Source organism: Paroedura picta, chromosome 1 (genome assembly GCF_049243985.1).
Source record: "Paroedura picta isolate Pp20150507F chromosome 1, Ppicta_v3.0, whole genome shotgun sequence".
NCBI classification, from domain to species: domain Eukaryota; kingdom Metazoa; phylum Chordata; class Lepidosauria; order Squamata; family Gekkonidae; genus Paroedura; species Paroedura picta.
In genome coordinates, this window is record NC_135369.1 from 13,655,984 (window position 1) to 13,681,052 (window position 25,069).

The following is a 25,069-nucleotide window of genomic DNA, read 5'->3' on the forward strand; positions in this document are numbered from 1 at the left end:
AGGTGTTTGCATTCAGATCTCTTTTGAAACCATAGCTAAGATTTAACAGTGGTTATGATATCCTCTGATCTGAGTTCGAAGAAGAAGAAGAGTCGATTCTTATATGCTGCTTTTCTCTACCCAAAGGAGTCTCAAAGCGTCTTACAATTGCCTTGCCTTCCTCTCCCCACAACAGACACCCTGTGAGGGAGGGGAGGCTGAGAGAGCCCTGAGATTACTGAAGAAGAAGAAGAGTTGGTTCTTATATGCCACTTTTCTCTACCTGAAGGAGTCTCAAAGCAGCTTCCAGTCGCCTTCCCTTTCCTCTCCCCACAACAGACACCCTGTGAGGGAGGGGAGGCTGAGAGAGCCCTGAGATCACTGAAGAAGAAGAAGGGTTGGTTCTTATATGCCATTTTTTGCTACCTGAAGGAGTCTCAAAGCGGCTTAAAATCTCCTTCCCCACAACAGACACCCTGTGAGGTGGGTGAGGCTGAGAGAGCCCTGATATTCCTGCTCGGTTAGAACAGTTTTATCAGTGCCATGGTGAGCCCAAGGTCACCCAGCTGGCTGCATGTGGGGGAGCGCAGAATCAAATCTAGTTTGCCAGATTAGAAGTCTGCACTCCTAACCACTACATCAAAAGGGCAGGTAACAAATACAATAACAACAACAATAATAACCAAACAACAACAACAACAATAATAACCCTCAAACCCCGATCTCATGTTCAGACAGTTGCACTAACTACTGCTTAATTAAACTTGGGGTTTATGTTACATTCAAAGACAGCCATCGATAAAATGGCTGCATATAAAATCCCACCCATGGGGAGCATCAGTCCCAAAAAGAGTTATATTAAAAATACACCGTGACACCAACATATTTTGGGGAGAAGAGGAGAGAAAGAAAGGGAAAGAATGTCCTGTTTTATAACCCAAAGAAGATGAAGTCAACACAGACAAAATTTATGGCAGCATTCCCCCCCCCCCCAAAAGCATCCGACAAAGGGGAAAAGGTTCGTCATTTAAGATTTGCTTCCGCCACCTGTCAAGGAAACAAAAGCCCAACTAGGGGAGAAAAGCTGGCCTTTCTAAGGAAACCAAGCTTTAGTTTCGCAGGGTTCACGCCGCTTAAAAAAAAAAGTAATAAAGACAAGGCAAAACTCAACAGGCTTGGGGGAGTAAGTAGATATGGCTTTATTTGGTTTTCTCAGATAAGTATTTGTGCATCTCTAACGGCCCGTGGTGAAGCACCCCCTCCAGTCCCCACCAGGGTTGCCAACTTCCTTGCCCTCACAGGGCTCCTGTGCCTCTCATCAGCTGTACAGAGATTCAGCAAGCAGCAAAGCTGCTCCCACCACTCTGTCACCGCATCTTGCCCACTGAGCGTCTTCCTTATATCTGCATCTGGTCAAAGGCACAGGAACCCAGTCGGGGTTTGGGGGAATTCATCTGACTTCCCAGAGGCCCCCTTGACACATCCCTGCAGTTTCACAAAAGGCTGCAGCATGCACTCTGATCAGAAAGAGCCGGGTTGCGGGGGGGCGGGGGGGAGGACATGGAGGTTACGTAACGGACCGGGGTGAAAGATGGGGGAAGACTAGGACCCCGCCCCCCAAATGGGCCAGAAGCTGACTCCTGGCAGCCCAGGGAAGACATGCAGAAGAGCACTTTTTCTTCTTCTTCAGGAGGTAGGGTCGCCGAATCTCGGTGATCGGACGTTTCGGGGTTCGGCTGTCCTCGCGACAGACAAGAAAGAGTGAGCTCGGGCAGGGGTCCAGAATCAGAATAGGGAGAGCCTCTTCTCCTTGGCTAGAGAGCTTTTGCTGTTACTCCCCTCCACGCCGCATCTCATCAGCCGGCACCTCCTGCAGTATGAGGTGCAGCCAGCCTCTGTCTGGACTCATAGAATCATAGAATCATAGAGTTGGAAGGGGCCATACAGGCCATCTAGTCCAACCCCCTGCTCAACGCAGAATCATAGAATCATAGAGTTGGAAGGGGCCATACAGGCCATCTAGTCCAACCCCTTGCTCAACGCAGGACTAGCCCTAAGCATCCTAAAGCATCATCCCATCTTCTGCCAGCAGAAAGAACCACTAAGCTCTTCTTTGCCATACTATCCTCCCTACTTGACCTGCCAGACACTACCCTTCAGATCCCGAGCTCTTGCTCTGAGCCTCAGGACATGAGCTACAGCCCAGTTAGGAAAAGCCCGTCCTGCCTCTCCAAAAGGAATATCCGCTGGTCTGGTCCTCCGTTTCCAGGTTCTCTCGGAAGACGGTCCCTAGAGGAAGCGGCCAGCCAAAGGCACAGCTCAAGTGAGGTATTGGTGATAGGCAGGGTGTGTGGCAAGCTGCAAAATGTGCTGGGGAAACAGATCTGGGGCTCAGGCATGGGGCGTGTACATAGCGGAGGGAAGCAGCGGGTCGAGACGAGGTATCCGTGGTGACCCCCGAGCGGAGGATACAGACAAGGCCCTGAAAAGCCATTGAAATGGGGTCTTGAGAACACTTTCATTTTCTCCCGTGCCGGGGGATCCGAGAACCCTAATTTCTCGTTTTGGACGAGCAGGACGGACCAGTTACCAACAAGGCCACGAATGCCACGCCAGGAGTACCAACAAGCAAAGTGCGGATCGCCCGAACGACGGGAATTTTCGCCCTGCGCAAACAGTCTGCACCATCGCAGGAAAGAGAGGCAGAGAGCCACGGCTGTCTGTCAGTACGTTGCCAGCAGGCAAGTGGCTGATCTCCCCACACAGGGCGTGTTCTCCACTGCCGCTCATGGGAATCTGTGACACGCACAAAACGTTTGCTGCCGCTGCACAAAAGGAGTCTTCCTTCAGTCATGGGACAGTCCCCTCCACGGCTGTCCTTTGGATCACAAGGGAATCCTGAGTGAGCTGGAACAACGATTCTCGAGCATGCAGCCACGAGTGCGAGGAGGAGACCCCGCAGCCCTTGAAACAGGCAGCATGGGGCCTGGTGCTTTCGGCAGGGAGCAATTCCCCCTGTCAACTCACATCCTTCCACAAAGTTATTGTCGCAGAAGGCAGGAGAACGGACCCCTTTGGCAGCTCTTAGAGGTTGCTCTCTCTGACGAGTCCACTGAGGCTGCGGGGACGCCTCCGTTCCAGCCGGTGGGCCGAAAGCAGACGCCGCAAGGATGAGGTAGAGCTTAGGTCCCCACAGCTCTGTAGGTGGATCCCCTCTGGGGAGGACCGCTCAACCCCCAACCTGGGCACCTGAAAACCAAGGCAGAAATAAGCGTCAGTGAGAGGTTGATTCGCATGTCCCACAAGCTCAGTTTTCCTCATACCAGGGTTCAGCCCTGCCCCTTGAAAAGCCCCTATTGCAGAGAAAGCAACCCTGAGCTCATATGGAATGACCCGGAGTAGGTTTGGAAGAACTGTTCACCTGGTGGGTCAACAGCACCTGACGCTTTTCTTTTTCTTTTTCCATATAATTTTTTTAGGGAGGGCGGTAAGAAGGGGATTTTATTATTGGGCCGCCATGCTGTGTTATTTTTAAGTCTTTTAATGGGAGTTTTAATAGGGTTAATGTGACCCGCCATGAGCCATTTGGGAGTGGCGGGAAATAAATTGAAATAATAATAATAATAACAACAATTTATTTGCATAGATTATAATAAAAAGGGCAGAAAAGAAAGAAAATATTCTAGAACAAGTGATCATATATCAGGATGACCATTCTTGCCCAGTGTCAACCATAAAAGATTAATCAAAGATCCATATAGTTTATGGCATACGCATCAATAGAATCATAGAATAATTGAGTTGGAAGGGACCTCATGGGTCATCTAGTCCAACCCCAGATAATAGTTCCAGTGTTGGTCTTCTATTAACTAGATGAGTGTTGCCCTTTGACACAGTTCTCCCAACTGATTCTGTGAAGGCTCAAGGGGGTGGCAGGTGACAGTGGATGAGCGATAGGGTTGTGAGTGACCTGCATAGTGCAGGGGGTTGGACTAGATGACCCAGGAGGTCCCAACTCTATTATTCTATGATTCTATGATTGTCCAGCTATGCTGACACGGTCGGTGGATTCTGACGTTTCGAACCTTGTGCAACCGACAGTCGTGGTAGCATGGGGAAAAGTCCTTTGGCCTCTTTTAGGAACCGAGTCCAGTATCATAACCAGTAACATGAATTCTGGATGCAATGGGAATGTACAATTCAACATTTTTTTCCCACCACTAGAGGAACAGGATCCAAATCGGCAGCACATATACCAGAATCGGAACGATACAGAGAAGTTAAGCGTCTTCTTTTCTTTTGCTCGGTTCCCACCCCCACCATCAAATGTTTAGACCAGGGGTAGTCAAACTGCGGCCCTCCAGATGTCCATGGACCACAATTCCCAGAAGCCCCTGCCAGCAAATGCTGGCAGGGGCTCCTGGGAATTGTAGTCCATGGACATCTGGAGGGCCGCAGTTTGACTACCCCTGGTTTAGACTGCAAGCTCCTTAAGAGAGCAGGAACCTACCCATTTTGCTTCGGTACCTAAAACGTAAGAGAAGCCATGTTTTTTATCAGACCAATAACCCACCTAGTTCAACACTCGGTGTGTCCTCCCTCAAGGCTGTCTTCCCTGGATATTCAAAACAACAGATGTGTGAATTCCTTTAACACCTACCCATATCAAAAGGTGCTGTGATCCTGTGTGAATGCCTGATTCCCACCTAGGCAGGTACCTTTTCTTGCCCCCTTTCCCTTGGCCCAGGCATATAGGTTTTGCCACCCCCTAACAACATGTCTCTGTCAAAGTTTCCCGTCTGTGAACAACAGCAAAGTATGGACTCCGTTTGCTGACTTTTCCAAATAAAGACTTTTACGTAGAACTTCTACCAGAAGCCCAGGAGTGAGGTCTATGGAGTGAGTTTGCTGGGGTTCAACTGCTTGGTTCCTGGCAGGTACACAGACAGCTGGCAGAGAACAGGTGAAGTGCCAGAAGACTTGTTGTTGTTAGGTGCGAAGTCATGTCCGACCCATCGCGACCCCATGGACAATGATCCTCCAGGCCTTCCTGTTTTCTACCATTCCCCGGAGTCCATTTAAGCTTGCACCGACTGCTTCAGGGACTCCATCCAGCCACCTCATTCTCTGTCGTCCCCTTCTTCTTTTGCCCTCGATCGCTCCCAGCATTAGGCTCTTCTCCAGGGAGTCCTTCCTTCTCATGAGGTGGCCAAAGTATTTGAGTTTCATCTTCAGGATCTGGCCTTCTAAGGAGCAGTCCGGGCTGATCTCCTCTAGGACTGACCGGTTTGTTCGCCTTGCAGTCCAAGGGACTCGCAAGAGTCTTCTCCAGCACCACAGTTCAAAAGCCTCAATTCTTTGACACTCGGCCTTCCTTATGGTCCAACTTTCGCAGCCATACATTGCACCTGGGAATACCATAGCCTTGACTAAACGCACTGTTGTTGGCAGGGTGATGTCTCTGCTTTTTAGGATGCTGTCTAGATTTGCCATAGCTTTCCTCCCCAGGAGCAGAAGACTGGAGGAGGGCAAATGTTGTTCCCATCTTCAAGAAGGGGGAAAAGAAGGCTACAGCTTGACGTCTATAGCTGGCAAAAGTTTAGAACAAATCATCAAATAGGGTACTTGAGCAGCTAGAGTGGATGGCTGTAATTACTAAGAGTCAGCAAGGCTTGACGGGCTGTCATAAAGAAGATGGAGAAGACTTGCGTTCTGTTGCCCCAGAGGGTCAGGACCAGAAGCAATGAGTTGAAATTAATTTAGAAGAATTTTCAGCGAAGCATCCGGACAGAGCGGTTCCTCAGTGGAACAGGCTTCCTCGGGAGGTAGTGGGTTCTCCTTCTTTGGAAGTCTTTAAGCAGAAGCTGGACAGTCATCTGACAAAAATACTGGTTCTGTGAATTTAGGCTCTTGTGGCCCTTTCCTGCATTCTGCAGGGGGCTGGACTAGATGACCCTAGATATCCCTGTAGGTACCTTCCAACTCTATGATTCCATGACTCTATGATACTATGCAGTCTCCTCAAATGCTATCTTGTTCTGAGAAGATAAATGACTTTTGGAATTGTACAATGCCAGCAAGCTTCGGCTGCTGTCTCAACATTCTGTGATCATTCTCTTGATTGCTTCTAATTGCATTCTTTGCTGGGTATGTTTTAATTGGCTCGAGAGAGCCGTGCTGATGATTCATAAGTAGTTATCCATGTAACAGTGGTTTTGTGGCATGTATTATAATTCTGGCTGCCAATATTTAGGTCGAGGAGTTAACAGACGTTTTTGGTATTTGTTGACTCGGCGCACTGTCTGTTCCCTTTATTTATTGACTCATTAATTTTATTAGATTTTCATACCGCTCTTTCCTATGGCTCAGGGCGGTTCCTGGCTGGTTGTTGGCAAGCCTATGCAGGACTGAGCAGGCTCTGGGAGTAATAAAGTGACAATGGGAAGGGAGGAGCTGGGCTGCTTAACCTGCCCTGGAAGAGGAGAGGAACAGGATCCAAATTGCAAGATGTCCTGGGTATTAAACTGCCCGGAGCTTTTATTCCAATCCCAGGTTGATTCATTCCCTGCCCTTTACACAGAATGCGATTCCCATTTTGATTTGGGGCGATTTAAATTTTCCTTCTGCAGCAAGGATTGATCCGTGGTGACCCTATACCTTTATTGTGCGATATCTTAGAGTGCTTTTAATGCTCAATATTTTAAGAATCTAATTGAGAAAGCAGGCTGCTTTGAATCTGGCCTCTCTTCCGGGGTAGAGACGCCCTGATTGGCCAAAGGTGCCCATGTGACAAGTTTGCCTTAAAGGAGAAGCCCCTAATTTCTCTCAACTTCTGTCGGTCTTGGATTTTTTTCTCCCTCCTCTGCCTTCTTCGATCCTCTCTCCCCCGCCCTTCAAGAACAGAAAGAGGCTCCCTACTTGGCTCCTCCCCCCCTTCAAGAAATGAAAGAAAGAGGCTTGGCTCCCCCCCCCCTTCTGAACTACCCTAAACACGTGCAGAACACTTTCCTGTTTCAATGGGGGGGGGGGAGACCCGAGTTCAAATTGACCTGAATTCAACAAGATTGACAATGGAATAAACAAAGTAAGTGTAGACTCTGCCCTAGTCTCTTGGTTCGCAGGCCACAGCAGGAGTATTGTGTGCCGCTCTAGAGGCATCGCTTCCAAAAGGACAGAATGGAGCGGGTACTAATGAGAGCAACAAGGATGAACCAGGGCCTGGGGACCAAGCCCTACGCTGAAAGTCTGAGGGACTTAGGAAAGTTCAACCAGAAAAAGAGGAGGTTTGGGGGGACACGTTAGCTCTCTTGAAGTCTTTGAAAGCCTGTCCCTTAGAGGAGGGCAGGGAGCTCTTGCTGTTGGCAGCAGGGGAATGGACTCACGAGAATGGATTTAAATTATGAATAGAAAGATACTGGCTGGATATTAGGGGAGAATTGACAGCTCGTGGAGTTCAGCCGTGGAGTGGACTCCTTGAGAACCAGAACATCCCAACTTAGCCAATCTATTTTGGCTGTTATGGGTCGGGTGGACAGATTTTGCTCAAAATATGTCACCCTCGGGGCCTTAGCCTCAGCAGTTCACCATCCCAGATGCGCCTGTGGTAACTACTGAAATGGCATCAGAGAAGCCCACTGTAAGCGGCATATAAGAACCAGCTCTTCTTCTTCTTCAGTAATTTCAGGGCTCTCTCAGCCTCCCCTCCCTCTCAGGGTGTCTGTCTGTTGTGGGGAGAGGAAAGGGAAGGCGACTGTAAGCCGCTTTGAGCCTCCTTCGGGTAGAGAAAAGCGGCATATAAGAACCAACTCTTCTTCTTCTTCCTCAAACTCAAAAGCTCATGCCTTGAATAAATCTTCGTTGGCCTTAAAGGTGCCACTGGACTCTGGTTTTGTTGTGGTTATAAATGGAAACAGGTTCTTAGACCGGCAGCCTCATTCTCACAGATCCTAATTTCCATCAGGAGGGACTCTGCCGGTGCACAAGGCACCTTCAAAGAGAATTACAACGAACCTGAACCTTGTTGGTCTCCCAGCTTTGGGGGAGGGATAGATGGGATTAGACAGGGTCTTCCTTTGCTTTGCCACATATTGTCTCCGTGTTGATTCCAGCCAGAGTGGGCACATGGAGCCAACATCTAAACCATGCGTAAACCTCGTTAGACCAATTATGCTCTCTCGCTAGGATTCGAAACGCCCCCACGGCATGGGATTAACCTGTGATAGCGGGCCAGTTGAGCTCAGGGACTTTTCCCCTTTTATCTTGGTAATAACAATGACAAGTTTGTTTTTGCTGCTCTTCCTCAGTGCTCGGATCCAAACCTCCACTTCGGGCTTTTGGTTTATTTATTAGGCTGACTGGAATATTTTTTTTTTTTAAATAGCGCTTAAAAGTATTATACAACCAGACATCTGAAACCCAAGCGCTGGCTGCTTTGTTCAGATCAATATGGTGCATTCAGGCTCCTCTCAGGCCTGAAGCTGTGCTCCTAGAATCATAGAATCGTCGAGTTGGAAGGGGCCATACAGGCCATCTAGTCCAACCCCCTGCTCAACGCAGGATCAGCCCAAAGCATCCTAAAGCATCCAGGAAAAGTGTGTATCCAACCTTTGCTTGAAGACTGCCAGTGACGGGGAGCTCACCACCTCCTTAGGCAGCCTATTCCACTGCTGAACTACTCTGACTGTGAAGATTTTTTCCTGATATCTAGCCTATATCGTTGTACTTGTAGTTTAAACCCATTACTGCGTGTCCTCTCCTCTGCAGCCAACGGGAACAGCATCCTGCCCTCCTCCAAGTGACAACCTTTCAAATACTTAAAGAGGGTTATCATGTCCCCTCTCAACCTCCTTTTCTCCAGGCTGAACATTCCCAAGTCCCTCAACCTATCTTCACAGGGCTTGGTCCCTTGGCCCCAGATCATCCTTGTCGCTCTCCTCTGTACCCTTTCAATTTTATCTACGTCCTTCTTGAAGTGAGGCCTCCAGAACTGCACACAGTACTCCAGGTGTGGTCTGACCAGTGCCATATACAATGGAACTATGACTTCTTGTGATTTTGATGTGACTATGACTCCTGATTCCTCTTCCAGCAGTAACCGTTAAGATACACCTTGCTGCCCTCTCTCTCTCTCTCTCTCTTGGCGACTCCATCTTTCATTCCCTTTAGGGCCAGTTCATTTCCACATTCACCTTCAGACTTGGCTCACAGTTTGCCTGGGTCAGGGAACGAAGGGGCATCCATTCCTTCGGCTGTTCCCAGTTTAAAGATTCCGTTTGTTTTATATCCATTTCTATTGCATTCCTTTCATTCCCCCCTCCACCTTCCCACAGTAATTCTTTGACAAAGAAGAAGAGTTGGTTTTTATACCCTGATTTTCTCTACCAAGCGGTTGACCATCGCCTTCCCTTCCTCTCCCCACAACAGACCCCCTGTGAGATAGGTGGGGCTAAGGGAGCTCTGAGAGAAACTGCACTGTGAGACGAGCGCTAACAAGACTGTGACTGGCCCAACGTCACCCAGCTAGCTGCTTGTGGCAGAGTGGGGAATCAAACCCAGTTCTCCCGATTAGAAGCCGCTGCTCTTAACAACTCTAGTGGTGGCCAAACGGTGGCTCTCCAGATGACCATGGACTACAATTCCCATGAGCCCCTGCTGGCAGGGGCTCATGGGGATTGTAGTCCATGGTCATCTGGAGAGCCACCGTTTGGCCACCCTTGGCTCTCATGGTTTCTCATTTTCATTTCTAGGTAAAAGACCATCCGTCTTAATTTGTCTGGTCTTTTGTATCTCTGGGTCAAACTATACATTATAAATGTTTTTGCCGAGCTGAGCCTATGTTCTACCAATAGTTTTACCAGCTGAGGATTAGGAAACTCCTGAAGATTTGGGGGCGGAGCTTTGGGAGGGTGGAGTTTGGGGAGAGCAGTGACCTCAGTGAGGTACAATATCATAGAGTTTGCCCTCCAGAGCAGTCATTTTCTTTGTCATCTGGCGATCGGCTGTAGTTCTGGGAGATCTCTAGCTCCCCCTGGAGGCTGGCAGCCCTATCCCCCAAACGAACCCTTTTCAGCTTGCGACTTCAGCATGAGGGAGGCGGAGAAAAAGTTCCTGCCTTTCCCCTCATACCATTGTCAGAAACTTAAACAGTCACATAATTTTGAAGCCCTGCCACTCTACGTTGGGGGGTGGCCAGACGGTGGCTCTCCGGATGTCCATGGACTACAATTCCCATGAGCCCCTACTGCAGGGACTCCTGGGAATTGTAGTCCATGGACATCTGGGGAACCACAGTTTGCCCTCCCCTGCATGTCCTGCTCCAAAATTCTGTAAATAATCCCATTCCAGGGGGCATTTCAGCAGGGAAAGTGTGTTCGGCCAGCTGAACTAAAATGTATAATTTGGCCCTTATATCCTATCTCCAGATGACAGGGAACAGTTCCCCCGGAGAATATAGCTGCTTTGCAGCGATGACTTCAACGACCTTCCCTCCCCAAACCCTGCCCATCTCATATTCCATCCCCAAATCCCCAGGAATTTCAAACCCAGCGCTGGCAGCCCTAAACTCTGACTAGAGATGATTATTTTTAATGGGCCAGGTTGTGGTACTGTGTTTTGTAGCTCTGGGTTTGATTATCCTCTTTTCTTGCTGGATGACCCTGGGCTAGCCACGGTTATCTCAGAACTCTCTCAGCCCCACCTGCCTCAGAAGGTCCATCCGCAGGGAACCCTGAGCTGATTCATTTTTTAAAAATCACATCAGCTTTGACCCTGAATGTCATGCAGCTTTCTTTAACTGTCTGAACTTGTGAGACTCATCACATTCCAAAGCGCTAGGATTAACAGTAGATCTTCTACAGGTATTTTTTTTTAAGGTGCATTTTTTGATTTCCTAAATCTTCCCATTTGTTTCAATGGGAAATAGGGAAGTGGTGTGGATCAGCAGGAAAGCACATGCTGAAGGTCAAGGGTTCAAGTCCTCCACATCTCTAGATCACTCAATTAAGTTTTGGAAATTTAGTCAGAGAGCTGCTGCCAGACTGTATTGCTGGGTGGACCAGGGGCCTGACCCACTACGATGAAAATCAGAACTCTTTCAAGCAACATCTCTCTAGGAATAACCAGGAACTCTATCATAAAACCATAGAGTTTCCAAGGATTTCTAGAGAGTACTGACATCAATTCCAGGCCTTCTTCAGAAATGTTGATAATCACCTCCCTGGTTATCACCTCTCCAAGAATCACATCAGTCCTATCTAGGAATTGTTTAATTCGTTTTTTATATGAGAAACAAGTGAGAAAACCCTAAGCAAAGGAGAAACTGAGTTTCCTATTTAGTTGTTTATTTGTACCCTCACAACACAGCAGGGGGTCACTTCTGGAAAAAAAGAAGAAGAAGTGAAACCAGTAGTTCTCAACCCTCCTAATTCCGCAACCCTTTAATCCATTTCCTCATGTTGTGGGGACACCCAACCCTAAAATGATGCAAGTGTTCTTTCATAGAAATTAAACCGGAACTGACCAATGGCGTGAAGATCCATTGTTCAGGATTGTATATAAATTGTTTTTTCCGGGGTTTCTCAGCTCAATTCTGCTTCTTGTCCCACCATACCGAATTCGCTCTTTTCCGCTGCTCCAGACAGACAAACGCTCTATCTCAATCTACCCCACAAGGCTGTTGTGTGGATGGTGCCCCCCCCCCCCCCCCGGCCAAGCTGCTTGCCCTGCCGCGGCCCGTGAAATGGTCGCTCGACCCCCAAAGGGGTCCCAATCCCCAGGTTGAGAACCACTGCTCTAGATTCACCAGAATCTTAATGATTTTTCAGAGAGTCTTCACCTTAGAGGGAAGACTTGTTTTGCTCCCAGGTTTATCCCAGAAGTGACATCATGGCATTGAGCCAATGGCCATTTCGTAGCTATTTCTACTCAGAGCAGGGGCAGGAAAAGAGAACCAGATGTAAGGCATCGCCTGACCCCTCCAGGACCTTGGCCGCCCTAGTTACAAAGCTCTCGCTCTTCCTGTCTTTCAATAAATCCACATATCCCGTCGCCTCCAGTGCAAAATCGCTCCACTACGCTGCCAAACAACAAAATGAACGAGGTTTTTAATTAGTTTTCTCATTTAAGTGTTTCTCATTTGCCCCTCATGTACAACTGAATCAAACGAATGTTCATCTCCTCCACTTTTTCAATCAAATCCACCCTCTTTCATCTACCTTGACTCATGTTCTACCATGAGCCGTTTCCCACACTAGAATTTCCCTCCCCAACACCTTCATTTCTTAACCCACAAAGCAGAGGAGGAAGCTCTCTCTACCAGAGGAACAGGAGGGACAGAACTGCTTAACACCTTCACTTCAGCCATTTGTACACATAAAGATATAAACCAACATGCCACCCTGCACTCCGCCCCTAACAAGACGCTTTAACACCATGGAGGGGGAGCACAGGTACCCCATCTATCTTCCTCTGGGGAAGAATAGCTGGGGTGGGGGGGGAGATTTTGTGTGAGGCGCAATAGCCAGAGTTGAAATATGAAACCACCTCGCCTGGCCAGTGCTTCGTTTGTGACTGTAGCTGCCAGAGGTTCCTTTCCACTGTTTGAAACGAGTAGACAATAGCACACGACTGCATGCATGGTGAGAACAGCAGAAGAGCCCTGCTGGGTCAAGACCAGGGAGAGTCCCTCCAGTCCAGTCTCCTGCCTCACACAGGGGCCAGCCAGTCCCTCTGCAGGGCCAGCCACAGGGCAGGGAGGCCGAGGCCTTCCCCTCATAAGGACACAGGAGAGCCCTGCTGGGTCAGACCAGGGAGGGTCCCTCCAGTCCAGCCTCCTGCCTCACCCAGGGGCCAGTTAGTCCCTCTGCAGGGCCAGCCACAGGGCAGTAGGGCCAAGGCCTTCCCCTCATAAGGACACAGGAGAGCCCTGCTGGGTCAGACCAGGGAGGATCCCTCCAGTCCAGCCTCCTGCCTCACCCAGGGGCCAGCCAGTCCCTCTGCAGGGCCAGCCACAGGGCAGGGAGGCCGAGGCCTTCCCCTCATAAGGACACAGGAGAGCCCTGCTGGGTCAGACCAGGGAGGGTCCCTCCAGTCCAGCCTCCTGCCTCACCCAGGGGCCAGCCAGTCCCTCTGCAGGGCCAGCCACAGGGCAGGGAGGCCGAGGCCTTCCCCTCCTAAGGACACAGGAGAGCCCTGCTGGGTCAGACCAGGGAGGGTCCCTCCAGTCCAGCCTCCTGCCTCACACAGGGGCCAGCCACAGGGCAGGGAGGCCGAGGCCTTCCCCTCCTAAGGACACAGGAGAGCCCTGCTGGGTCAGACCAGGGAGGGTCCCTCCAGTCCAGCCTCCTGCCTCACCCAGGGGCCAGCCAGTCCCTCTGTAGGGCCAGCCACATGGCAGGGAGGCCGAGGCCTTCCCCTCCTAAGGACACAGGCAGGCCCTGCTGGGTCAGACCAGGGAGGGTCCCTCCAGTCCAGCCTCCTGCCTCACCCAGGGGACAGCCAGTCCCTCTGCAGGGCCAGCCACAGGGCAGGGAGGCCGAGGCCTTCCCCTCCTAAGGACACAGGCAGGCCCTGCTGGGTCAGACCAGGGAGGGTCCCTCCAGTCCAGCCTCCTGCCTCACCCAGGGGCCAGCCAGTCCCTCTGGAGGGCCAGCAACAGGGCAGGGAGGCCGAGGCCTTCCCCTCATAAGGACACAGGAGAGCCCTGCTGGGTCAGACCAGGGAGGGTCCCTCCAGTCCAGCCTCCTGCCTCACACAGGTGCCAGCCAGTCCCTCTGCAGGGCCAGCAACAGGACAGGGAGGCCGGGGCCTTCCCCTCATAAGGACACAGGAGAGCCCTGCTGGGTCAGACCAGGGAGGGTCCCTCCAGTCCAGCCTCCTGCCTCACCCAGGGGCCAGCCAGTCCCTCTGCAGGGCCAGCAACAGGGCAGGGAGGCCGAGGCCTTCCCCTCATAAGAACACAGGAGAGCCCTGCTGGGTCAGACCAGGGAGGGTCCCTCCAGTCCAGCCTCCTGCCTCACACAGGGGCCAGCCAGTCCCTCTGTAGGGCCAGCCACAGGGCAGGGAGGCCGAGGCCTTCCCCTCATAAGGACACAGGAGAGCCCTGCTGGGTCAGACTAGGGAGTGTCCCTCCAGTCCAGCCTCCTGCCTCACCCAGGGGACAGCCAGTCCCTCTGCAGGGCCAGCCACAGGGCAGGGAGGCCGAGGCCTTCCCCTCATAAGGACACAGGAGAGCCCTGCTGGGTCAGACCAGGGAGGGTCCCTCCAGTCCAGCCTCCTGCCTCACCCAGGGGCCAGTTAGTCCCTCTGCAGGGCCAGCCACAGGGCAGGGAGGCCGAGGCCTTCCCCTCACAAGGACACAGGAGAGCCCTGCTGGGTCAGACCAGGGAGGGTCCCTCCAGTCCAGCCTCCTGCCTCACACAGGGGCCAGCCACAGGGCAGGGAGGCCGAGGCCTTCCCCTCATATGGACACAGGAGAGCCCTGCTGGGTCAGACCAGGGAGGGTCCCTCCAGTCCAGCCTCCTGCCTCACCCAGGGGCCAGCCAGTCCCTCTGTAGGGCCAGCCACAGGGCAGGGAGGCCGAAGCCTTCCCCTCATAAGGACACAGGAGAGCCCTGCTGGGTCAGACTAGGGAGGGTCCCTCCAGTCCAGCCTCCTGCCTCACCCAGGGGACAGCCAGTCCCTCTGCAGGGCCAGCCACAGGGCAGGGAGGCCGAGGCCTTCCCCTCCTAAGGACACAGGCAGGCCCTGCTGGGTCAGACCAGGGAGGGTCCCTCCAGTCCAGCCTCCTGCCTCACCCAGGGGCCAGCCAGTCCCTCTGGAGGGCCAGCAACAGGGCAGGGAGGGCGAGGCCTTCCCCTCATAAGGACACAGGAGAGCCCTGCTGGGTCAGACCAGGGAGGGTCCCTCCAGTCCAGCCTCCTGCCTCACACAGGTGCCAGCCAGTCCCTCTGCAGGGCCAGCAACAGGGCAGGGAGGCCGAGGCCTTCCCCTCATAAGGACACAGGAGAGCCCTGCTGGGTCAGACCAGGGAGGGTTCCTCCAGTCCAGCCTCCTGCCTCACCCAGGGGCCAGCCAGTCCCTCTGCAGGGCCAGCCACAGGGCAGGGAGGCCGGGGCCTTCCCCTCATAAGGACACAGGAGAGCCCTGCTGGGTCAGACCAGGGAGGGTCCCTCCAGTCCAGCCTCCTGCCTCACCCAGGGGCCAGCCAGTCCCTCTGCAGGGCCAGCAACAGGGCAGGGAGGCCGAGGCCTTCCCCTCATAAGAACACAGGAGAGCCCTGCTGGGTCAGACCAGGGAGGGTCCCTCCAGTCCAGCCTCCTGCCTCACCTAGGGGCCAGCCAGTCCCTCTGCAGGGCCAGCAACAGGCCTCTGTTTTTGAGATTCAGAGGCTGACTGTCTCTAAATATGGAATTTCCCTTCAGCCACCATGGCTACTCGCCAATAACAGCTCTCTCCTCCCTGAATCTGTCTAATCCTCTCTTAAGATTTGGTGCCAAGCCCAGCTGAGTTTTCCCCCTTTTCCCCTTTTGCGTACACCAGCATGGGAACTGTAAGCACCTCAGGGCAGGGACCTTTCTCCACCTACATTTTCTGTCGCAACAACCACAGCATTTTCCCGGTGACTTCTTTGCTCCGTACCTGCTTGCGGCCCTGGGCGCTGTGGCCCACCGTCTCCGGTCCCGGCAAAGCCAGATTGCGTTTGGACCTGTGCAGAAAGCGGGCCATGAGGCCCCGGGTCCCTCGGCACACCTTTAGGTCTCCCAGAGAGCGGGTGGCCGTCTTGGGCAGGTGCTGCGTCATCTTCCACGGCACTTCCAGCTTCGCCTTGGCTGACAGGCGACCTCGTGAGAACGAGGGTGGTTCGCGGCCCAACGGATGGAGAAGGCAGCCCACCAAGTGTGGCCCTGGGAAGAGGGGGGGGGGAACAGGCGAGGTAAGAATATGACAACAGAGGGTTCAGCCTGCCCCCTGAGAATCTGCCAGTATTTGGACATGGCTTGTTCTTAGCACACGACAGAATCAGCCTCCTGAAGTTCCGCAACCAGGAAGGCAAAATTCCGCAACTTTTCTGAATTATGATGTTGGCGTCGTTTTCAGTCCCCATAGAGCCGTCGATTCCTTGTATATATAGCAGATATGATTCAAAATGGAATTCCACAGGCATAAAAAGTCATATCAGATATTCATTTATTCTTCTTTCTCATTTGAACACGATCAGAACGGGTTCCCGGGTTACTTATTATGACTAATAAGGACTGCAGAATTTGATGAGCCGAGAGCCAAGGTGATAACCGATAAACAATTTTTCTTCAGTGGTTGATTCCTTATACTCTTATCAAACAACATTGTTTTTTGACTGACATTCCCCACAATACTTTACAGAGCCGGTGGCCTATCTATATATAAAAATTGCTTGATAAGAGTATAAGGAATCAACCACTGAAGAAAAATTGTGAAAACGGAGTATATCTAGAAACCGTTTTGGTTGGTCCTTAATAAATTATTGACATATAAAATTTATTGTACCAATTGCCTTGGAAAGGTTCTGTTTTTCTCTGTATATGTTTTGAACCTTTCTTCCTTTTTTGCATGATAACCGATACACAACAACTTGAAAACACTGGAGGTTTCACAATCACTGAAGAAAGTCCTTTAAAATAGCGATCCCCAACCTGTGGGCCGTGGACCACGTGTGGTCCTTCGACTAATTGGAGGTGGGCCCCGAAGGACGCCTTCTCTCCCGCCCCCCCCCCGGCCCTTTACTTCATCCCCCCTGGCCCTTTACAACACACTTCGGGTGTCCTTGTCTCCCATCACTCCCAGATGGGACTATCTCGTGGCAGAGAAACAAGCTCAGGGTTCCCATTGATTTGTCATTGTCATGAGTTAAAATTTCCATGAAAATAAAATGTTCCTTATGTTCATTGTTGTGGCGTGTCTGTATCTTATTTTGAAGGGATGTTTAAACATTACCATAGCGATCAGAGAGCGTTAGGGCAGTGGCTGAGAGTAGAGGAGTAAACTACCCCCCCCCCACCGGGCCTCAGTAAAAGGCGTTGAGTGGTCCCCAGTGATAAAAAGGTTGGGGACCACTGCTTTAAAATAACATAAGCAGAACTCTTTCTAACAATTTATTTGTAATTCTAATCAATTCTCTCTGGACTCCCACTCCTTCGAGGGCTTCCTGATGGCGAATGACTTCTCTTTAGAGATGGCGATCTCGATTTGGAGCCGCTGCTTCTAGGCCTTGAAATAGACCTGGATCTAGATCTGAAACTTGATCTCTTTAAAGAACCTGATCGTGATCTGCGTGGCGGACTAGACCTAGATCTAAGAGGAGACAGTGATCTAGATCTGCAAGCGGAGATAGACCCTGATCTCCTGCCACGGCCGCATGAATGAAAATAAGGTCCAGAGGAAGGCGAGTTGAGAGAGAATTACAAAGAATTACGAAGAAATTGTTAGGAAGAGTTTTGTTTACGTTATTTTAAGGGATTTCTTTGGTGTTAATCATCGAAGAAGACAAGGAGAATTGAGCAACCCGGGAACCCGTTCTGATTGTGTTCAAATGAAAAGAAGAATAAATGAATATGTGATTGGACTTTTTATGCCTGTGGAATTCCATTCTGAATCATATCTGGCATTGTTTTCAAGCCTGCTTGTTCCACCAGAGATGATCAAGAGGTAGGGTGGCCAACCTCTGGGCGAGATCTCCTAGGGTTACAACAGATCTCCAGGTAACAGAGAAAATGGCCACTTTGAGAAGTGGACCCAATGGCATTAAAGGTAAAGGTAAAGGTATCCCCTGTGCAAGCACCGAGTCATGTCTGACCCTTGGGGTGACGCCCTCCAGCGTTTTCATGGCAGACTCAATACGGGGTGGTTTGCCAGTGCCTTCCCCAGTCATTACCGTTTACCCCCCTGGGTAAAACTGGGTACTCATTTTACCAACCTCGGAAGGATGGAAGGCCGAGTCAACCTTGAGCCGGCTGCTGGGATCGAACTCCCAGCCTCATGGGCACACAGCTTCAGACAGCATGTCGCTGCCTTACCACTCTGCACCACAAGAGGCTCTTAGACCCCAATGGCATTAGACCCCAATAAAAAGTCCCTTCCTTCCCCAAATGCCACCCTCCTCAGGCTCCACCCCCAAAACCTGCGTGTATTTCCCAACCCAGAACTGGCCACCCTCTCAAGAGACTCTTAGGAAGGGGCTGGGTTTTGGTACCCCGCTTTTTACTGCCTTAAGGAGTCTCAAAGTGGCTTCCGATTGCTTACCCATGATCTCCCCACAACAGCCCCCCTGTGAGGTAGGTGAGGCTGAGAGAGCTCCGAGAGAGTGGGGACTGGCCCAAGGTCACCCAGCTGGCGGCTGGTGGAGGAGTGAGAATTCAAACCTGGTTCTTCAGGTTCGAGGCTTGGACAGGGCGGGGCTTGGGGAGCGCAGGGACCTCAGTAGGGTGCAATGCCATAGAGCAGGGGTGGCCAAACGGTGGTGCTCCAGATGTCCGTGAACCACAATGACCATGAGCCCCTGCTGCTGGCAGGGGCTCATGGTCATTGTAGTCCACGGACATCTGGAGGGCCACCGTTTGGCCACCCCTGCCCTCGAACCTGTCCTTTGATGCTGCCATTTCCTCCAGAGGAGCTGATCTCTGTAATCTGGAGATCAGCTGTAATGCTGGGAAATCTCCAGCTCCCCCCTGGAGGTTAGCATCCTCCCGGGGAGAGCTGCATCACTCGTAGCCACCTGCCTTGTTTCTGATCATGGCGCGGAGTTGCCCTCGGGCACGGCGTCAGCTGCTGACTGTGGTGGCCGTGCAGGTTCTTCTAGGAGTCGGCTCACCCGATGCCCCAGCTCCCAGACGGTGTCGCTGGCAGGATTGCTCCCGGAAAATCTGACTCAGCAACGGCTCTAACTGGGGCAATTTCAGTCACCTGCTTCTGAAGATGCTGTTTGGGTAATTACAAAGCTGGAAACTTACCTTTTAAAAGAGAAACCGACATATCCAGGATGCGGGAATATATTGCCCCGCAGTGGGGAGGCCAAACGGTGCCTGTCCGGATGTCTATGGACTACAATTCCCACAAGCCCCTGCCAGAGCTGGCAGGGGTACGTGGGAATTGTAGTCCATGGGCATTTGGAGAGCTACAGTGTGGTCTCCACTGCCATAGGTTCTACCATCCAAAGCCACCATTTTCTCCAGGGGAACTGATCTTGGTCTTCTGGAGAAGAGCTGTATTTCCAGGAGATGTCCAGGCCACACCCGGAGATACAGAGCCCTCAGCACCCTGGGTTACCTTGTTTCTTGTATACCAACACACTACTGCATATAAATAAGGCCTTGCCAAAATGGGGTCAGTCACTGAAACAGTTCAAATGGCCCAGGTCAAAGCCAGGCAAACTACCCTAGGGCCAGGAACCTCCAACAGAGAACAGAGAGAAGAGCCCTTCAGGGGGCATAAGGAGCCAAGCAATCCCACAGATAGGAAGGGCCCAAGCCATGAATGGCCTTAAAGCTTAACACCGAAACCTTGAACTTGATCCAGGCTAGAACTGGCAATCAATGCAGCTCCCTCAGCATAGGCCGGATATGGGCCCATCAATGTTTGCTAGTTAAGACCGTAGCAGCTGCGTTCTTCACCAGCTGGAGTTTCCGGGTCAAGGACAAGGGCAGGTCAGCGTAGAGCGAGTTACAGAAATCCAGCCTAGAGGTGACCGTCGCGTGGATCACCATGGCCAGACAGTCCGGGAACAGGTAGGGTGCTAGTAGCCTTGCCTGGCGAAGATGGAATAATGTGTAGGGGGCTATTCCTGCAACTTGAGCCTCCGTAGAAAGGGAGGCATCCAGAATCACCCCCAGGTTCCTTGATGAGGGCGAGATGGTGAGCTGCACCTTGGCCAAGATAGGTAAACGCGCTTCCTGACCCACCCCTTTCCTGCTCAACCACAGGACCTCTGTCTGGGAGGGGTGGAGTTTCAAGTAATTCTGCTCTAATCATCCAGCAACGGCTTCCAAACAACTGGCAAATGTAGTCAGGGGAGAATCCGGGTGGCCATTCATGAGGAGATAGAACTGGGTGTCATCCACATATAGGTGACATCCCAGCCTATAGCTCTGGACCAGCTGAACCAGAGGACACATATAGATGTTAAATAGCGTGCAGGAGAGTATTGCCCCCTGTGGGACCCTGCAAGGGAGTCGGTAGGGTCATGATCAAAATCACAAGATGTCGCAGTCCCATTGTATACGGCACTGGTCAGACCACACCTGGAGTACTGTGTGCAGTTCTGGAGGCCTCACTTCAAGAAGGACGTAGATAAAATTGAAAGGGTACAGAGGAGAGTGACGAGGATGATCTGGGGCCAAGGGACCAAGCCCTATGTGGATAGGTTGAGGGACTTGGGAATGTTCAGCCTGGAGAAAAGGAGGTTGAGAGGGGACATGATAGCCCTCTTTAGGTATTTGAAAGGTTGTCACTTGGAGGAGGGCAGGATGCTGTTTCTGTTGGCTGCAGAGGAGAGGACACGCAGTAATGGGTTTAAACTACAAGTACAACAATATAGGCTATATATCAGGAAAAAAATTTCACAGTCAGAGTAGTTCAGCAGTGGAATAGGCTGCCTAAGGAGGTGGTGAGCTCCCCCTCACTGGCAGTCTTCAAGCAAAGGTCTGATCCTGTGTTGAGCAGGGGGTTGGACTAGATGGCCTGTATGGCCCCTTCCAACTCTATGATTCTATGATTCTATGATAATTTCTCCCTCCCCCCAGTCACCTTCTGTGTCCGGTTACGGAGAATGGAGCACAGCCACTGAAGGGCTGTCGCCCGAATCCCGGCCCTCGCAAGGCAGCAGACCAACAGCTCGTGGCCAACCAGGTCAAGTGCACCCAAGCGTCACGAGGACAGCCAAACCACCCCGATCTATAGACTTCCATTGTTGCTGCTGACCATAGATAGTTAGTTCCTGTCTTGTGGGCTGCGTCTCTGTCAAAAATCACAGACCCTGTTTTTGTATTTTGACAACTGCTTTCTTTTAAAAAGTTCCTAGCGTGATTTGCTTTGTATTCTCATTCTTCAGGGAGGGAGGTGAGCCCATTCTCCAAGGTCCCTAAGAAATTAAATCTCTGAGTTTAACAGTGAATGCCTCTTGCCTCTGTTCATTTATTTCGGGTATTTATAGGCCGCCCATCCAGAAATCTGCTTCGGCCAGCTGCAGCTATAAATAATACCATAAAAGCCACCAACAGAAATGATCAATACTTCAAAAACAAGACACTGAGCAGACTAAAAAAAAATTACCCATAATGCAGGCTAGAGGCAGCTCATGAAAGAGCTACAGAAAATGTTTTTTTTTTAATTCTTCATTAAAAAGTCTAGTTTTTTTTTTAATGTTTCAGTCTGGTGCTGAAAGGGCAGTACAGCAAGGTGCCCTTGGACCGCCAGCCTCCAGGGGGGGCTTAGAGAGCTCCCAAAATCACAACTGATCTCCAGGCAACAGAGACCAGGAAGATGGGCTCACAATCTCTTTCCCTTTCCTCTCCCCACAACAGACACCCTGTGAGGTGGGTGAGGCTGAGAGAGCCCTGAGATTACTGTAGAAGAAGAAGAGTTGGTTCTTCTATGCCGCTTTTCTCTCCCCAAAGGAGTCTCAAGGCAGCTTACATTTGCCTTAGAATCACAGAATCATAGAGTTGGAAGGGGCCATACAGGCCATCTATCCAACCTCCTGCTCAATGCAGGATCAGCCCAAAGCATCCTAAAGCATCCAAGAAAAGTGTGTATCCAACCTTTGCTTGAAGACTGCCAGTGAGGGGGAGCTCACCCCCTCCTTAGGCAGCCTATTCCACTGCTGAACTACTCTTGACTGTGAAATTTTTTTTTCCTGATATCTAGCCTACATCATTGTACTTGTAGTTTAAACTGCGTGTCCTTTCCTCTGCAGCCAACGGAAACAGCATCCTGCCCTCCTCCAAGTGAAAACCTTTCAAATATTTAAGAGGGCTATCATGTCCCCTCTCACCCTCCTTTTCTCCAGGCCTTCCCTTTCCTCTCCCCACAACTGACACCCTGTGAGGGAGGGGTGACTGAGAGAGCCCTGAGATTACTGAAGAAGAAGAAAAGTTGGCTCTTATATGCCATTTTTCTCTACCCAAAGGAGTCTCAAAGCGGCTTACAGTTGGTTCTTATATATCCCTGTTTTCTCCTTTGCCTTAGATTTTCCTCAAATCTCTAGCTATTCCAGGATCCCTCCATCTTAATGGATTGGGAGTGAACCAGGTTTATCAAAATTCCCACTCCTGCATACTGTTCTCCACTGCGCCAGGGTTAGCTTTCAGGTCACCAACTCCAGCCTGGGAAATCCCTGGAGATTTGGTGGCTGCAGAGATGAGAATCTGGGGAGGGATTTCACCTAGTATACCATAACACAGTCTGCCATTTTCTCAAAAACGATCTTTGAAGAATGGAGATACACTGCAGTTCCAGGAGAACTCCAGGCCCCACCTGGAGGTTGGCAGCCCCTGCTGGGTCCCAGGCCTTCCACTGTGCCTTCCATCCGTACTGCAAAGGCTCCTTAAAATTAAAGAGAGCAAGACAGCTTTTAATAGGTCTGGAGGGCCAGGCTGCAGGCGTTCACGTTCAAACCGTGTAAACCGATTAGGGCCCGTTACTGGAAAGACATTTAATACTGTTGTTATTTTTGCTTGTCATTCCGGCTCGGATCAGAAACCAGAAACTGCTATCGAGGCTACTTGAGATGTTGCAGAGGAGGCTATTCGGAGACTGAGCCACAACATCCATTCTGATCCAGCCTCTGAGCTACACTCGAGCCCGCCGAAATTTCAGAGGAACGTGCTCGCTTGGTGCAGCGGTTAACAGTGGCGGGCTCCAAGCTGGAGAACCGGGTTTGTTTTCTCAGTCCCCACTCCTCCACATGCAGCCAGCTGGGTGACTGTGAGCTAGGCCCAGTTCTCTCAGAGCTCTCTCAGCATCACCCACCTCACAGGGTGCCTGTTGTGGGAAGAGGAAGGGAAGGCGATTGTGAGCCGCTTTGAGACTCCTTGGCGCAGTCAAAAGCGGGGTACCCAAAACCAGCTCTTCTTCTCTTCATCGACTAGGGGAATCACTGTACAGCTAGGGTTACCAAGCTCATAGAATCATGGAAGGGATCTCCAAGGGTCATCTAGTCCAACCCCCTGCACTACGTAGGACACTCACAACCTTATCGCGAATCCACTGTCACCTGCCACCCCCTTGAACCTTCACAGAATCAGCCTCTCCATCAGATGGCTCTCCAGCCTCTGTTTAAAAATTTCCAAAGGTGGAGAACCCACCACCTCCCGAGGAAGCCTGTTCCACTGAGAAACCGCTCTAACTGGCCAACTCCAGGTCTGAGAGTAATTAAAACATGGAATTCAGTAGCAGAAGATGTGAGGGCCACAGGAATAAACAGCTTGAAAAGGGGATTAGACAGATTCATGGAGAATCATGACAAGGTTCCCCTTGATGTTCTGATGGGTAAACTTGAACCAGTTTGGTGTAGTGGTTAGGAGTGCAGGCTCTCATCTGGCAAGCTGGGTTTGATTCCCCGCTCCCCCACATGCAGCCAGCTGGGGGACCTTGGGCTCGCTACAGCACTGAGAAAGCTGTTCTGACCGAGCAGGAATCTCAGGGCTGTCTCAGCGTCACCCACCTCACAGGGTGTCTGTTGTGGGGAGAGGAAAGGGAAGGCGAATGTAAGCTGCTTTGAGACCCCTTCGGGTAGAGAAAAGCGGCATATAAGAACCAACTCTTCTTCTAAACTGGAGAACTGCAGATTGGATTTCTGGACTGTTAACTAGTAATAAAACCACACCCACAGGGCTTGGTCCTGGGTCTGGTCCTTACTGACATTTTTATCTATGATCTGGATGAGGGGGTGGAAGGAAAGGCTTGTTAAATTTGCAGAAGACACCAAACTGGGAGGAGTAACAAGCAACCCAGAAGAACAGAGTTCAACGAGTTCTGGATATGTTGGGAAGGCAGGCAAATGAGGACAAGATGGGAATGCTCAGCCTGGCGGAGATTGTGAAAGGACATGGATGACTCTCTAAGTCTTTGAAAGGGTGTCACTTGGAGGAGGGCAGGGAGTGGCTCCTGTTGGCAGCAGAGGCTAGGCCAATAGTGTGAAGATCCATTGTTCATATAATTTTTTCCCCCGGGGTTTCTCAATTCAGTTCTGCCTCTATCTGGATCTACCCTGCAAGGCTGTTGTGTGCAGGGCGCCCCCCCCCGGCCAAGCTGCTTGCCCTGCCGCAACCCCTGAGAAAGGGTCGTTCGACCCCCAAAGGGGTCCCGACCCCCAGGTTGAGAACCACGGTTTTAAGCTGATCCTGCATTGAGCAGTGGCCTGGACTAGATAGCCTGCAGGGTCCCTTCCAAATCTATGGTTCTATGAGTCACAGAGAATCCACCAGCCACGGAGAGGGGAACTTCCACGTTCAGAGGAGCTCAGCTGACAAAACTATGGAGCTGGGTGGCAGGAACGGGAGAGGGAAACACATTGCCAAAAGCAACGGCCATGGTAGGAAGGCTGCTGTCCAGCAATGACTGTAGCAGACCTTATCTGTGTTTGATGGTCTTGTCGTGCTCCAGGGCAAGCTTGGTGGAACCTTGCAATAGGCAAGCCCTGGCCTCATCCTTGTAGCAAAGTTTGCAGAAAGGCACAGTAAGCAGATAGTCAGAATGACTGAGGCAGGCTTTCTCAGTCGGGGTTTCACAAAACCCTGGGGTATCACAACAGCTCCGGAAGGGTTTTGCCAATTGGGTTGGAGCGAATTAGTTTTACATACCTTTTTTTTTTAATTAAAAGTGTATTGGGTGATATAATATATGGCCATGCCAAACCACCAACCCTCCCAAAATAGCCAACCCTAAAGAGGGTGGAATTGGCGCCAGCCATACAAATCATCATCATGATCATCATTATTATTATTATCATCATCATCATCTTGGGTCACCCTCAGCTCTTCCAAATTCTTTTTTTCAGCTCTGCAATGCTCATTTTGAGATACTGGGACTCTCGGAAATTAGAGTTGGAGCTCTGGGAAAC

At 51.1% G+C, this 25,069-nt stretch overlaps 1 protein-coding gene across 1 annotated transcript in view; it reads right to left on the reverse strand.

The window, feature by feature from the left end:
• Positions 1-1,179: 1,179 nt before the first annotated feature.
• ENTREP3 (endosomal transmembrane epsin interactor 3) overlaps positions 1,180-25,069 on the reverse strand; it is a 65,821-nt gene continuing 41,931 nt past the window's right edge. Inside the window, 2 exon segments of the mRNA XM_077322464.1 lie at positions 1,180-3,228; positions 15,616-15,881. Of these exon segments, the coding sequence (XP_077178579.1) occupies positions 3,064-3,228; positions 15,616-15,881 (431 nt within the window). The 3' untranslated portion in view covers positions 1,180-3,063.